This window comes from Nerophis ophidion, linkage group LG14, assembly GCF_033978795.1.
Source record: "Nerophis ophidion isolate RoL-2023_Sa linkage group LG14, RoL_Noph_v1.0, whole genome shotgun sequence".
Classification (NCBI taxonomy): Eukaryota; Metazoa; Chordata; class Actinopteri; order Syngnathiformes; family Syngnathidae; genus Nerophis; species Nerophis ophidion.
The window spans coordinates 32,059,203-32,075,828 of NC_084624.1; the positions used below are offsets into that span (position 1 = coordinate 32,059,203).

Here is a 16,626-nt window from a genome sequence, read left to right on the forward strand (position 1 = left end):
CGCAAAAACCTGAACAAATATATGTCAATAAAGTACTTGATTTTCCTTACTAAATGTATTCGTTCTTATTATTTTGACAGAAAAAAATGCATGAACTGCATGAAATTGCATATATTTTAATCTTCTATATTTTTTAGGGATGCAACAAATACGATATTATCATCGAACGACATAATACGTTTGATTTTCTTCGCTATTTTCCCTTGTTTTGCTCCTCTCCTGGTGTACCTATTTTGGTTCTACTTCTTGTTGGATTTCTTGTTTTTCTCACCTTGCACTTTCAGCACGCCTGCGTTCCATTAGCTAATACACCCTATTTAGTCACACCTGTTCCTCCTTGCCAGTGTTGGGTCTTTGTGCTTCATACCTGAACAATCTGCTGTGCACTTCCATCCTGCACTAGATTTATTTTTGCCTTTCCTTGTGTTTTCCTTGAAAAAACAAGCTTTTACCTGCACTTTGCCTTCCTTGCTCTGCACAATGGGGTCCAGATCAAGGAAGGCAAAGGCAAGCATATCTGCTTGACTTTTCATTATAAAACAAAGTTATTGTACATAACAGTAAAACAATCAAATGCTTAATAACATCACAAGGCGATTATGCATTTATGTTTATGTATATTCACTGTTACTAAGGGCAGCCATTATTTAATGTGAAGTTCCATAACAACGAGTTTGAAACCCCTGCCTTTTATAATTGACAGGAAAGCCTTCTTTGTTGCTATTTAAATGACTAAGGTTTCGGTTCTGCTAAAACTGCACCTTGGCAACCAACATCCACGCTAGTTTCCAGAGGAACCTTCATTGTTTTAACCTACACATATTCAGTGTTCAGGAACGATGTGTGTTTGTCGTAGCTGGGTGTTTTTTTTTTTTACGAGTGTGACATCCTGTCACTTGTAGTCCTTTTAGCGTATTTAATCTACTTCCCATTTGCTTCTCGTCTCTTTCGGCTTTTCAAACTTTGAATGAAAAAACCCATTTTGCTCGACTGAGCCATAATGGGCATTAACCACAATGCCACAGGCAGGGCACTCTGAGTGTACGTGTGTGTGTACGTGTATGTGTGTGTGTGTATACACGTCATGCACTGTTCACCTGGTAGAGTGTTCACATACTTTTGCAGCTTCAATTTCCCATGTTTGTTCCCCTTTTAGACTCGTTCAATGGGTGGAGATGTGTTTGTTAACACTGCGGAAACTTCATTGTGATGAAGTAAATGTTTCAAAATATTTTTGTGTGCGTGCGTGCGTGCGTGCGTGTGTGTGTGTGTGTGTGTTTGACCTAAAGGTTCCACTCTCCCTGATTCAGTGTGACGTCACTGACTCGGTGCTTATGTGTGAGTACAGTAAAGCAACCGCAAGAATCCAACACACACACACACACAGGCAGAGACAGAGGGCCCATTCTTGCACAAAGTGGGCCGGCTGCAGTGACGATGTCCTCCTAACACAGTCTTGGAGAGGAGGAGATCGGGGGGGTTGAACATGAGTGGAAAAGCAAAACCGGAACAGAAAGTGAAGCCATGTCACCGTGTGTGTGTGTGTGTGTGTGTGTGGGAGGGGGGGGTGTGTGTCAGTGTGTGAGGAAGAAGAAGAACTTTGAAGAAGCAGACAAGACGATGGCTGAAGACGGACTGGAGGACACTTGACTTGGAGGTAAGAAGGATGGATGCAGCAGCTTGAAAAAAACTTGCTCTAGTTAGTTTTGTTTTTTTGAAATGTTAAGTGTTTTCTTCCTCCTGTCTGATGGATCCTCTAAATTTTGCACGTAGTGGACCAACATGTGTCGCCAAAGTCGCACAAAACTTCCATTAAAGTGGTCGTATTATGATTTGTTTTTCCACATTTAAATACTCCCTTGTGGTCTACTTAACATGTAACTTGGTTCTTTGGTTAAAATGTTGCATAGATTATGTTTTTCAGACCATTTTCAAGCCGCTTTCTGACCGTCTCTCCAGAATTCGCTGTTTTATTTACAAGGCTCCACTGCGTCTTATCCCCGTTAGCCATGTTGTAGTTTTTAGCGCTTCCATAGCGAGTCTACCGACAGATATAAGTTCAAACTACACGGCACTTTTTAATAAAAATGGCAAAAGCGGCGGATGCATGTGCATGTACGAACAATTCTGCCCCACAACAAGAGGAAAAGAAGGGGCTTATTGACTAGGTCGGACTACGACTACTACAAAGCTATTTGGGTAAATCTCTACCTTATATGGAGATATTCAATGACGTCACTTGTGGGAAAAAAGGGCAAGATTGTTTTTGTTTTTTTTATTTCTCTGCCATGCCACCATGGTTTGATTTTAAAGTTTCAGGACTAATGCAGATCCCACATACAAAAAAAACAGGTATCATTAGGAATAAAACGTTTGTTTAGCATAATAAGTCCACTTTAGGACATCAGCATATCTCATAAGACCTCAGCTCAGTGAAAAGCTTCTTTGTGAACAAACACATTGATAGCCCTGAAACTATAAAAGTTTGGTTAACAAAGAGACAAAGCACTGTTGTGACTATTTTTTAAATAATTACTAAAAAAAACTGAGCACTAGGTATTCAAAACAGTCATATAGAGCAGTGGTTGTCAACATTTTTTCAGTGATGTACCCCTGTGAACATTTTTTTCATTCAAGTACCCCCTAATCAGAGCAAAGCATTTTTGGTTGAAAAAAAGAGATAAAGAAGTAAAATACAGCACTATGTCATCAGTTTCTGATTTATTAAATTGTATAACAATGCAAAATGTTGCTCATTTGTAGTGGTCTTTCTTGAACTATTTGGAAAAAAAGATATAAAAATAACTAAAAACTTGTTGAAAAATAAACAAGTGATTCAATTATAAATAAAGATTTCTACACATAGAAGTAATCATCAACTTAAAGTGTCCTCTTTGGGGATTGTAATAGAGATCCATCTGGACTCATTAACTTAATTCTAAACATTTCTTCACAAAAAAAGAAATATTTAACATCAAAATTTATGGAACATGTCCACAAAAAATCTAGCTGTCAACACTGAATATTGCATGGTTGTAATTTTTTTTCACAGTTTATGAACTTACATTCATATTTTGTTGAAGTATTATTCAATAAATATATTTATAAAGGGGTTTTTGAATTGTTGCTAACATACCCCTTGGCATACCTTTAAGTACCCCCAGGGGTACGTGTGCCCCCATTTGAAAACCACTGATATAGAGGATATTTGACTAGTGTTACAGTAGAGGTGTGCTGTCATATATAGAGGATCTTTGACGCGTTTATTTTGCTGTAAGGACCTTAAAACTGTAGAGGTGTGCTGTTATATATAGAGGATCTTTGACTAGTTTATTTTGCTGTAATGACCTTAAAACAGTAGAGGTGTGCTGTCATATATAGAGGATCTTTGACTAGTTTATTTCGCTGTAAGGACCTTAAAACGGTAGCGGTGTGCTGTCATCTACAGAGGATCTTATTTAGCAGTAGGTACTTAAAACAGTAGTAGGTTCAGTAGTAGGTTTTTAGAAACCAACAATCTGATCCTGCCATTTGGAGCAAGGGTTCTAAACTTTTTAGACAGGGCCCTATGTAATTGAAAAGTTGGGCCCCGGGCACCACTCAAATATTAACACCAAATGTGTAATCTTACTCTTGGTCTTAATTGTATTCAGTAATTATATGTAACCTACTTAAAGTATCCAACCTTGTCAAATGATTTGAAAATGTGTGTTAATCACAAAGATTATCATCTATTTAACAAATAAAACTTTGAAACTAGAAAAATAAGCACTTACCATATTTACTGCATAAGAAAGGACACATAAATATCTGCTACAAAATCAATGTACAAACAATTATGTTGTGCTAAAATAAATCTAATAAATTGATAGTGACACTGTCTCTTAACTAAACTGTCAATAATATTAAAGTAGAAATGAAAATAAAGCTTCACTACTTTAGTCATAATTGTTGCGCTTTAGAAACTTTTAATTTAACTTCAGCTCCAGACTTCTTTTGTCTGTTTAACATCGTCATTACTGCCACAAGTGGTGGAAACATGCATTACCCGGGTGTGCCCTCGGTCCAACAATGGGGCGGCTAGGTTGGTAGGGAGGCCGTGCCAGAAACATGAGGGTTTCAGGTTCGATTCCCGCCTCTGCCACCTTAGTCACTGCTGCTTTGTCCTTTAGAAAGACACCCTACCCACCTGCTCCCAATGCCACTCACACTGGTTTAAATGTAACTTGAAAATGTAGATACCGGATTCCACTATTTAAAGAGTTTCTAAAGAAAGGCGCTATATACATACAATTGACTTCACATAATTCACTTAAGAAATACTGATATAGAGGATCTTTGACTGATGTTTTTTTAAGCAGGGAGTCCTTTTAAAGGCCTACTGAAATGAGATGTTCTTATTTAAACGGGAATAGCAGGTCCATTCTATGTGTCATACTTGATCATTTCGCGATATTGCCATATTTTTGCTGAAAAGATTTAGTAGAGAACATCGACGATAAATTTCGCAACTTTTGGTGCTGATAAAAAAGCCTTGCCTTTACCGGAAGTCGCAGACCTTTACGTCACAAGGGTGAGGGCTCCTCACGTCCTCACATTGTTTATAATGGGAGCCTCCAGCAGCAAGAGCTATTCGGACCGAGAATACGACAACTTCCCCATTAATTTGAGCGAGGATGAGAGATTCGTGGATGATGATATTGATAGCGAAGGACTAGAAAAAAAAAAAAAAAAAAAAGGCGATTGCATTAGGACGGATTCAGATGTTTTTAGACACATTTACTCGGATAATTCTGGGAAATCTCTTATCTTTCTATTTCGTTGCTAGTATTTTAGTGAGTTTAATAGTACCTGATAGTCGGGGGTGTCCACGGGTGTCTTGAGGCCAGTGTCTGAGGGAAGTCACGGCAGATGCAGGGACGGCGCAAACTCCACAGATCTCCGGTAAGAGGTGACCTTTTAACACAATTTTCTCACCGAAACCTGCCGGTTGACAAGTGGTCGGGATCCATGTTTGCTTGACCGCTCTGATCCATAGTAAAGCTTCATCTCCGGGAATTTTAAACAAGGAATCACCGTCTGTTTGTGTGGCTAAAGGCTAAAGCTTCCCAACTCCATCTTTCTACTTTGACTTCTCCATTATTAATTGAACAAATTGCAAAAGATTCAGCAACACAGATGTCCAGAATACTGTTTAATTGCACGATAAAAAGAGACGACTTTTAGTCACAAATGGTGCTGCGCCAATATTTTCTGACAGTCCGTGACGTCACGCGCGCACGTCATCATTCCGCGACGTTTTCAACAAGAAACTCCGCGGGAAATTAAAAATTGCAATTTAGTAAACTAAACCGGCCGTATTGGCATGTGTTGCAATGTTCATATTTCATCATTGATATATAAACTATCAGACTATGTGGTGGGTAGTAGTGGGTTTCAGTAGGCCTTTAAACAACAATGTGCAGCATTGTGATCATATCCTATTGATCCAGGTTCCTAAAACACTGTTACTGTTATGAGAGGATCGTTGACTCGCCTAATTTGCACTTGATACTAGAGCAGGGGTCCCCAAACTTCTTGACTCGGGGGCTGCATTGGGTAGAAAAAAATGTATCCTAAACTCAGCAATCTGGTCTAGTCATTTGGAGGACCTTTGACTAGCATTTGTTTCAGTAGCTGAGTCGTATAGATCTAGATCTAGGTCACTATACAGTCAGAGGATCTTTGACTTGCATTTTCTGCACTAGGTCCTTAAAACTCCTACATATTAGCATCTTCTCTGTCGACGTGGATTCCTCCTCTCGCTCGTTTCTGTCGTTAACATCTCGTCATTCTCGTTAGTACTACTCTTCTCCACTTTAAAAATGTGTATTAAATCCAGTTAGGACGACACTCTGTGTGCTATGAGCTTGGTCTGAATACTCTGTGCTCGGGGCAAGTCATGAAAGATTCCTGCCATGCCTTCTGTCCCCACTTTTGCTCTTTTAGGTCGCACATGCTCCTTGGAAAAGCAGCCTGCATCCAATCATAACTATTTTCTCGGCCCCCTTTCTGGCTTTGTGGCCCCATCAGTCCTCTTTTCCAGTACAAAGAACACCAGAACACCATGTCAGAGAAAGTCTATTGAGAGGTTTTGTCAGTGACTACACTTGACTTGCTGTTAAAGCAGCAGTCATGATTTCTTTATGGATGTCTTTGGCTGATCCACCACTAAAATACACTAATACACAAGTCTGATGTTTCTCATGCTGCTTGAAGAGCTGTTTCCTGTTGAGCAAGTGAGAGTCTGAGGTGTGTGGGAAGAAGGTATTGGCAAGATGTCTGCGAGTAAAAACCCCTTTTTTGCTCGCACTTACTCTTCAAAGTTTTTCCCTAAAACAGGTGCAGTTAAGTACTATTTCTTGTACAGTACAGGCCAAAAGTTTGGACTCACCTTCTCATTTCAATGCATTTTATTTACTTTCATGACTATTTACATTGTCGATTGTCACTGAAGGCATCAAAACTATGAATGAACACATGTGCAGTTATGTACTTAACGAAAAAAGGTGAATTAACTGAAAACGTATTTTGTATGAGGGGTCCCCAAACTGGATACTAAATACGGCCCGCCAGCGTCCAAAATCCGGCCCGCAGAAAGTCCCAAGTTAAAATTGTATTTATTATTATTATTTTTTTTTTTTATCTGTCCTTCTTAATCCATGTTTTAACCCAATGCAGCCCCTGACTCAAAAAGTTTGGGGACCCCAGTTTTATATTTTAGTTTTTTCAAAATAGCTACCCTTTGCTCTGATTACGGATGTGCACACTCTTGACATTCTCTCGATGAGCTTCAAGCACACCTGTGAAGTGAAAACCGTTTCAGGTGACTACCTCTTGAAGCTCATCAAAAGAATGCCAAGAGTGTGCAAAGCAGTAATCAGAGCAAAAGGTGGCTATTTTGAAAAAACTAGAATATAAAACAGGGGTCCAAAAAAACGTTTTGACTCGGTGGCCGCATTGGGTCAAATTTGGCCGGGGCAGGGCTGTATATCCATCCATCCATTTTCTACCACTTGTCCTTTTGGGTGATGGAGCCTTTCTCAACTGCAATCATATTAATATATATATATATATATATATATATATATATATATATATATATACCTGTATAAGGGAATAAGCGGTAGAAAACGGATATATCTGTATATATATATATATATATATATATATATATACACACACACACACACACACATATAAATCCATCTTCTACTGCTTGTCCCTATTGGGGTCGCAGGGGGTGCTGGAGCCTATCTCATATATATATATATATATATATATATATATATATTGTATATACTGTATACATTTCTCACGCACTAATTGATAATATTATAATACTTATAATTAAAAATATCCCCTTTTTTTGTTAAGTACATAACTCCAAATGTGTTCATGTGTTTTGATGCCTTCAGTGACAATCTACAATGTAAATAGTCATGAAAATAAAGAAAACGCATTGAAATGAGAAGGTGTGTCCAAACTTCTGGCCTGTACTGTAGGTGGCGCCATATTGACACAAACACACGCTTCATGCTAATGTGCTTTAGCGCTAACTGCTGCAGTTACAACAAGTTAAGTTAGTATTCTTGTCATAGAGGATCTTGGACTAGCTTTTAGGGACGGCGTGGCGCAGTGGAAGAGTGGCCGTGCGCAACCCGAGGGGCCCTGGTTCAAATCCCACCTAGTACCAACCTCGTCACGTCCGTTGTGTCCTGAGCAAGACACTTCACCCTTGCTCCTGATGGGTGCTGGTTGGCACCTTGCATGGCAGCTCCCTCCATCAGTGTGTGAATGTGTGTGTGAATGGGTAAATGTGGAAGTAGTGTCAAAGCGCTTTGAGTACCTTGAAGGTAGAAAAGCGCTATACAAGTACAACCCATTTATTTTGGAAGTAGCATGACGGATCTTTGACCGTCATTGTTTTTGCAGTAGGGTCTTAAAAACAGGTTAAAGCTCATGTCACCTAGAATCTTTGACTAGCTTTTGGAAGTAGGTGCTTTAAAACAGCATGGCACTCCTGTCATATATGGGATCTTTGATTCGCCAAAAACTACAGATTAGTCTTGTCAGAGGATGGTGTTCTCTCATTTTTTGCAATAGTTATTTTTAAAACAGCACAGACCTCTTGTCAAAGAGGATCTTTAATTAAAAATGGCGTCCACAAGGCCTTCAGGAGAGACTTTTTATTCAAGTCCTCTCCCCCCCATCGCCTTTACATTCCCTCCTCCAGCAGAGACCTCCTGAGCAAGAGGATTTCAGTTTGAGGGCAGAGGAAATGGTTGCAATCAGACAACAAAAGGCCATCTTTGCTGCATAGCAGCTCCGATTTGAGCCATTAGCGACTCGTGTTCGCATGCATCACCTGCAGCGGGATTGTCTCCACTCTGCTTACCTAAATTTCTTTCTCAGAGGCCTTTCTGGCCTCTAGTCCTCTGAAGAACATTTGGAGACCTGCTGTGCATGACTCCTGTGCAGTATCCCTGAGAGACAGGAAAACAGACAGTAGTCCTGTGCACTTAAGATGTGACTTCAAGGTTTTACTACTTACGTATAAAATACTACACGGTCTAAGTCCATCCTATCTTGCCGGTTGTATTGTACCATATGTCCCGGCAAGAAATCTGCGTTCAAAGGACTCCGGCTTATTAGTGATTCCTAAAGCCCAAAAAAAAGTTTACGGGCTATAGAACATTTTCCGTTCGGGCTCCAGTACTCTGGAATGCCCTCCCGGTAACAGTTTGAGATGCTACCTCAGTAGAAGCATTTAAGTCTCACCATAAAACTCATTTGTATACTCTAGCCTTTAAATAGACCTCCTTTTTAGACCAGTTGATCTGCCGGTTCTTTTCTTTTTCTCCTCTTTCCCCCCCGATCCGATGGCCATGGATGAAGTACTGGCTGTCCAGAGTCGGAACCCAGGATGGACCGATCGCCTGTGTATCGGACATCTCTACGCTGCTGATCCGACTCCGCTTGGGATGGTTTCTTGTGGACGGGACTCTCGCTGCTGTCTTGGATCCGCTTTGAACTGAATTCTCACAGTTGTGTTGGATCCACTATGGATTGAACTTTAACAGTATCATGTTAGACCCGCTCGACATCCATTGCTTTCGGCCACATTTGTGGTCCTCTCCAAGGTTCTCATAGTCATCATTGTCACCGACGTCCCACTGGGTGTGAAATTTCCTTGCCCTTATGTGGGTTTTTCCGAGGATGTCATAGTCGTAATGGTGCAGTCCTTTGAGACATTTGTAATTCAGGGCTATATAAATAAACATTGATTGATTGATTGATTGATTGATTAATAGTCATAATTGATATTAAGTGCTCACGTTGTGTTGTTGTTTGTGCTCCACAGACTGAAGATTCAACTAACCTAAGAAGAAAGGCCACATTTTGGTGACTTCCGTCGATGGATCGGTGCTTGATTTTGACCACCAAATGTCAACATGCGCATCCTTAAAAAGACACTGTAAGGATTAACTGAACTTCAACTTCAACGAGACAAAAGCCATGGCGGAACCTCCTACAGAGAGCATCCACCACTTCTTCAACCAGCTGTGGAGCTTTGTGGAGGAGAAACACAAGGAAGGTGTCCACAACACCGTCTGCCTGGTGGTCCTCCTCACTCTCCCACTCCTGGTCCTTCTCACCACCTTGCTGGTGTGCTGCCACTGCTGCTGCTGTCGCCATGCCAACAGATGCTGCTGTCGATGTGCAGGAGAAGGTGGAGGATGTCAGACTGCAGCGTTGGAATCGAAGATTAAGAATAAGAAGAAAAAAAATTCTAACAATAATGAGGATTTGTGGATTTCGGTCAAGACGGGGCAGATGACACCCGATCGGGTTGCTTTGCCGATGGAGTAGGAGATAAAAAAATAAATCAGTGTTATAGCCGGTAGTTTTCCATTAGCCATGTAGGACACGCAGTGCTGTAATGTTTACATTTTGTTTGTGGTACAAACATTTATTACAGACGTGTGTGTGAGTGTGTGCGTGTGAGTGTGTTGTTGAAGCGTCCATCTGAAATACATTGTCTGCATTCAGGGAGGAAAGCCCATTTTAAAAGGGAACATTATCACAATTTCAGAAGGGTTAAAACCAATAAAAATCAGTTCTCAGTGGCTTATTTTATTTTTTGAAGTTTTTTTCAAAATTTTACCCATCATGGAATATCCCGAAAAAAGGCTTTAAAGTGCCTGATTTTCGCTATCTGTAAATCCAGCCGTCCATTTTCCTGTGACGTCACTGCGTGATGCCAATACAAACAAACATGGCGGATATAGCGACATTAGCTCAGATTCAGACTCGGATTTCAGCGGCTTAAGCGATTCAACAAATCACGCATGTATTAAAACGGATGGTTGGAGTGTGGAGGCAGATAGCGAAAACAAAATTGAAAAAGAAACTGAAGCTATCGCGCGAATAGCTATTGAAGCTATTCGGCGATCCCCTTCTAACCAACGATTGCATCTTTTGACCACTGGAGCAACTTAAATCCGTCGATTGGTAAGTGTTTGTTTGGCATTAAATGTGGGTGGAGGGAAAGGCTGGATGCAAATATAGCTACAAATGAGGCATATTGATACAATATGTACATACAGCTAGCCTAAATAGCATGTTAGCATGTCGTGCAAATATAGCTACAAATGTACATACAGCTAGCCTAAATAGCATGTAAGCATTGATTAGCTGGCAGTCATGCCGTGCGCAAATATGTCAGATTAGCACATAAATCAATAACATCAACAAAACTCACCTTTGTGATTTTGATTACTTTATCGTTGGAAATGCATCTGCTTTGAGTGTCGCAGGATATCCACACATCTCTGTCGTAGCATCGCTATCGTCGGTAAAATGTGCAGAACAAACGAGGGACTTTCGCATCTTTTGACACTGGTGCAACTTGAATCCGTTGATTGATATGTGTTTGTTTGTGGGTGGAGGGAAAGACTTGATGCAAATATAGCTACAAATGAGGCATATTGATGCAATATGTACATACAGCTAGCCTAAATAGCATGTTAGCATCGATTAGCATGCTGTGCTAATCGATGCACACTCCACGTAAGTCAACTTAAATCCGTCCCTGATCGTGTTGTTACACCCTCCGACAACACACCGACGAGGCATGATGTCTCCAAGGTACGGAAAACAGTCGAAAAAACGGAAAATAACAGAGCTGATATGACTTGTGTGTGTAATGTGTTTGAGAAAATGGCGGATTGCTTCCCGTTGTAACATCACGGGTGAAAGGTCATCGCTCCGACAGCGGACGATTGAAATGCGTTTAAATCGCCAAATTCACCCTTTTAGAGTTCTGAAATCTGCTAAATGAATATATGGTCTTTTTTCTGCAACATCAAGGTATATATTGACGCTTACATAGGTCTGGTGATAATGTTCCTCTTTAAACCTGGCTGTGACTGTGAGTGCGTACTTGTCGAAAGCAATATATCGCATGATGATGTCTCACTTTTTTTAATAAGAAAATAAACAAAAAACAGATCTCTTCTTTGTTTTAAATTTTGAGTTAGAAATTCATCGCATGGTTTGACTGACAGGGCTGTGTTGAATAATTCCACATGTCTACTGGAAGAAAGAAAAACTATTAATATCCAAAAGTATTATGGCCACTGCCCCATACGTCCACAGCAGGGTTTGGCAACCCGTGACTCTTTTGCCTCTGTTTTTGGCTGTCCTTGTTTTGGAGGATATTTTTACCTCAAGAGTCGAAGAAATTTGGATTTTTCAAAATGATTTTATAATTTCCGATTGTATTCGAGAACGTGAATGGGTCCCAACCATACATTTCAGCCTTCTCTAACCTTTTTGCCGAGAAACCCTATTTTTGTCCATCTTCCCTGGCGTTACTAGTCCGTTTTTTTGTTATGTTTAGGAGGCAGTGGACGGCACAGACCACAAGGGGGCGTAGTTAAGCTCTATTATATATATATATATATATATATATATATATATATATATATATATATATATATATATATATATATATATATATATACATATATATATATATATATACCAAAATGGATACATGGATGATACAGCAGAGGATTGGGAAAATGTCATGTTGTCAGATGAAACCAAAATGGAACTTTTTGGTATAAACTCAACTCAGCGTGTTTGGAGGAAGAAGAATACTGAGTTGCATCCCAAGAACACCATACCTACTGTGAAGCATTGGGGTGGAAACATCATGCTTTGGGGCTGTTTTTTTGCTAAGGGGACAGGACGATTGATCCGTGTTAAGGAAAGAATGAATGGGGCCATGTATCGTGAGATTTTGAGCCAAAACCTCCTTCCATCAGTGAGAACTTTGAATGGTTGACCAAATACTTATTTTCCACCATAATTTACAAATAAATTCTTAAAAATTCCTACAATGTGAATTCCTGGATTTTTTTCACATCCTGTCTTTCACAGTTGAAGTGTACCTATGATGAAAATTACAGACCTCTGTCATCATTTTAAGTGGGAGAACTTGCACAATCGGTGGCTGACTAAATACTGTTTTGCCCCACTGTATATACAGTGTATCTGCTGTTTAGATGTTATTTTAAAAATCTTGGCTGGCATTTGAATCAATTTGCTTCAGTACGGTACAGACTAGCAGTGAAGTTGGCGACGCGCTCGGTCATGTTTTTGATTATTTGTGTCTTTAATTCAATGAATGACATCCATTTATTAGTAGATCTTACATAGTTCACTGAAACATTTGCTACACCAACTAATGGCGAGAATGCTTATAACAAATTTTTGCTTGCAACTTAAAACTGTCATGATCCATTGCCCGGATCATGTTTTGTTTAGTTAAAAACTCCCTTAGTTCTGTTTCAGCACCTCTGGGTTTGTGTTTTCTTAGTTTCCATGGGGGCTGATAATTTTCACCTGCCTCTGATTCGTGTTTCGGGATGCTCACCTGCTCCCGGGCACTAATCAGAGAGCTATTTAGTCCTGCTTTTCGCCACACTCAGTCTGGCTGTCTTGTTTGCTCCATGCAACAAGTTACATGTGAATATCTTTTGATCCCTATTCCTGTTCTAAGCTTCCCAATGCCTTCCCATGCTATCGGTACGCTTTTCTGTTTATTCTTGTGTTTGTGTTCATGACTGATTTATGGAGGAAAAATCATTGTCCTACCTGCACACGGCCTCCGGAGTTTCGTCTGCATCTTGGGGAAACGATCCGTGCATTAACATGCGACCCCGCCGTAACAAAACATAACATTTGGCCGAAAGACTGCTCTTATCTAAAACACTCTTAAATTGGGGCTCTCTTAAAGGCCTACTGAAATGAGATGTTTTTATTTAAACAGGGATAGCAGGTCCATTCTATGTGTCATACTTGATAATTTCGCGATATTGCCATATTTTTGCTGAAAGGATTTAGTAAAGAACATCCACGAAAAAGTTCGCAACTTTCGGTGCTAAGAGAAATGCCCTGCCTCTACCGGAAGTCGCAGACGATGACGTCACAAGTGTGGGGGCTCCTCACATATTCACATTGTTTTTAATGGGAGCCTCCAACAAAAAGTACTATCCGGACCGAGAAAACGACAATTTCCCCATTAATTTGAGCGAGGATGAAAGATTCGTGTTTGAGGATATTGATAGCAACGGACTACAAAAAAAAAAGTTTAAAAAAAAATGTTTAAAAAAAAAATGCGATTGCATTGGGACGGATTCCGATGTTTTTAGACACATTTACTAGGTTAATTCTGGGAAATCCCTTATCTTTCTATTGTGTTGCTAGTGTTTTAGTGAGTTTAATATTACCTGATAGTCGGAAGGGTGTGTCCACGGGTGTCTTGACGTGCAGTGTCTCAGGGGAGTCGACGGTAGCTATGGACGACACAAGCTCAGCTTTTCTCCAGTAAGAACTGACTTTTTAACCACAATATTCTCACCGAAACCTGCTGGTTGACATTCGGTCCGGATCCATGTCCTCTTGACCGCACTCTGATCCATAAGAAAGTTTCACCTCCAGGAATTTTAAAGTAGGAATCATCGTGTGTTTGTGTGGATAAAGGCTAAAGCTTCCCAACTCCGTCTTTCTACTGTGACTTCTCCAATATTAATTGAACAAATTGCAAAAGATTCAGCAACACAGATGTCCAAAATACTGTATAATTATGCCATTAAAGCAGACGACATTTAGCTGTGTGTGTGTGCAGCGCTCATACTTCCTAAAAACCCGTGACGTCTTGCGTACACGTCATCATTACACGACTTTTCAAAGACAAAACTCCAGGGAAATTTAAAATTGCAATTTAGTAAACTAAAAAGGCCGTATTGGCATGTCTTGCAATGTTAATATTTCATCATTGATACATTTTAATATGTCAGAGACCATTTTATTGTGCATGCCTTTCAAAATGTCCTATTATGGTCATAACAGTAAAAACAATCCAAAGTGTGTTACTTCTAAAGTGCTGTAAAGAAACAATCATCCCTGATGATGTCACAGAAGAGGTCTTCATGTTTTGTGACACTTCATATCAGTGGGTTTTAGATGGATTATCTTAATTTCAGGTCAATGAGAAGAGATTCACCTCCCATGCCCACACAAATCTGGTTTGGCACAATATCCAACATGTCATCAAAAGGTGAGTTTATTTAACTTGTATTGTTGTACCTACATGTACTTTACGAATATATTGTGTAGCTGCTGACAGAAGCAACATGGTAAATATGTTGTACTTGTATAGCGCTTTTCTACCCCTTTTTAAGGAGCCCAAAGCGCTTTGACAGTATTTCCACATTTACCCATTCACACACACATTCACACACTGACGGCGAGAGTTGCCATGCAAGGCGCTCACCAGGACCCATCAGGAGCAAGGGTGAAGTGTCTTGCCCAAGGACACAACGGATGTGACTTTGACTTGTATATTTGATATATAATTACATAGTTGGTGAGAATGAATAACTATAATGTATAAATATAAGTTCATGATGTACACATAATGTGATTAAAAAGGTATGTCCTTGGGTTAAGTCATGCAAGTTTATGTTAACTTTATCTTTGTTAAAAAAACCATGTAAATTGAGAAGGGAATATATATTTTTTGTTCCAGTTTGGTCACGTAGTTGGGGGGACTGTTGCATTTTGGACGCATTTTGATGCGCGAGTTGTCACCCCCGGATGCTACAGGACTTCGGACAAGGCAGGATAAAGGGTAAGAGCTTGTTTGATATACAAAATACAAAATATCACTTGATAAAAGGTAAAGCAAAGACATACCAACGCACGGGACGCTAAATGCTAACAGTTAGCAAGAGTCGAGTTCAAAGTCCACTAGGGCAGTGGTCCCCAACCACCGGGCCACGCAGAAGAATTTTTTATAAAAAAAAAAAAAAAATTAATTATTATTATTATTTTTTTATTAAATCAACATAAAAAACACAATATACACTTACAATTAGTTCAAAAACCACAAAAACCTCCCTTTTTCATGACAAAATAGTCCCTCTTTTATGACAGAGAAGAAGAAAAGAAAAAAAAAAAAAAGGGACCCCCCCGGGCCGCGGGACAAATTATTAAGCGTTGACCGGTCCGCGGATACAAAAAGGTTGGGGACCACTGCACTAGGGAACGACGTGCAGAGCGCGCGCGAAGCTAAGATGAGACTTAGCAGAGTAAATACAAAGACGAATTACCAACGCAACTGTTGCATAGAGCAAACAAAAGATACAGACAGAAGTCAGGTAGCAGGCGGGCTTAAATACTAAAACAATAATCAAAAACAGGTGTGCAACAGAAAGGCAGTGCAGGTGGAGCAGATGAAGTCGCCATGGTGATAGAAACAAATCAGGAAGTGCACAAACAAACTCAAAAATCTAAACAACAAACGATCCATGCAGCGGATCGCAACAGGGACAATTAATAAGTGAGGGAAAAAAGGAAGCAGCATGAGACAACAAGTGTTTGATGTGGAAGACGAACTGGTGTTCAATATGGTATACAATTCCAAATGCCATATTCCAGAGATTGGGAGGGATACCTTTTTTATTGCATTGACTCATTACCAGTCAAACTGAGACTTTCACCAACAGACCCTACTTTACTGGAAATTGTTGTTTAAATACTAATTCTCTCCACACAACACACCTATATGGAATGACTATTACATTTTAGTGAATAAAAAAATCAATGAATATAAAAGAATGCAGCTCTGTAGGTATTTGTGATGTCAGACATTTTATGGACAGTTGTGGCAGTTTGTTTTAAGAATGAAAACATTTATGAAAAGTATCAATGTTGTTCAAAAAAATGTGTTTCAAAAGATCACCAAAGCAATACCTTTATCCTTCAAATCTATGGTGACTCAGGATGTTTTACATTCAAATACTAGACTTTGTCTGAGAAACCTTAATATTGAAGATGTTCATTTCTGTGATGAAAAATGTTCCAACAAATACAAGAGGGCAGTTTTAGTGAAATAATATTTTCCGGGCACAGTCCATAGACAATATATCCTGTAGGAGTTTACAAAAGTTGAGCAAAGGAAAATAAGGATAAGACATATTACATACCCATTTTTTAACAAAATAAAATAAA

The 16,626-nt window shown here is 39.6% G+C and overlaps 1 protein-coding gene across 1 annotated transcript; it reads left to right on the plus strand.

The window, feature by feature from the left end:
- The first annotated feature begins 1,374 nt into the window (after window positions 1-1,374).
- On the plus strand, window positions 1,375-11,554 carry LOC133568476 (uncharacterized protein KIAA0040). Its single transcript, XM_061920432.1, has 2 exons — window positions 1,375-1,657; window positions 9,404-11,554. The coding sequence occupies exon 2, from the start codon at window positions 9,559-9,561 to the stop codon at window positions 9,910-9,912; it is 354 nt and encodes a 117-aa protein (XP_061776416.1). The 5' UTR covers window positions 1,375-1,657; window positions 9,404-9,558; the 3' UTR covers window positions 9,913-11,554.
- Window positions 11,555-16,626: the final 5,072 nt, after the last annotated feature.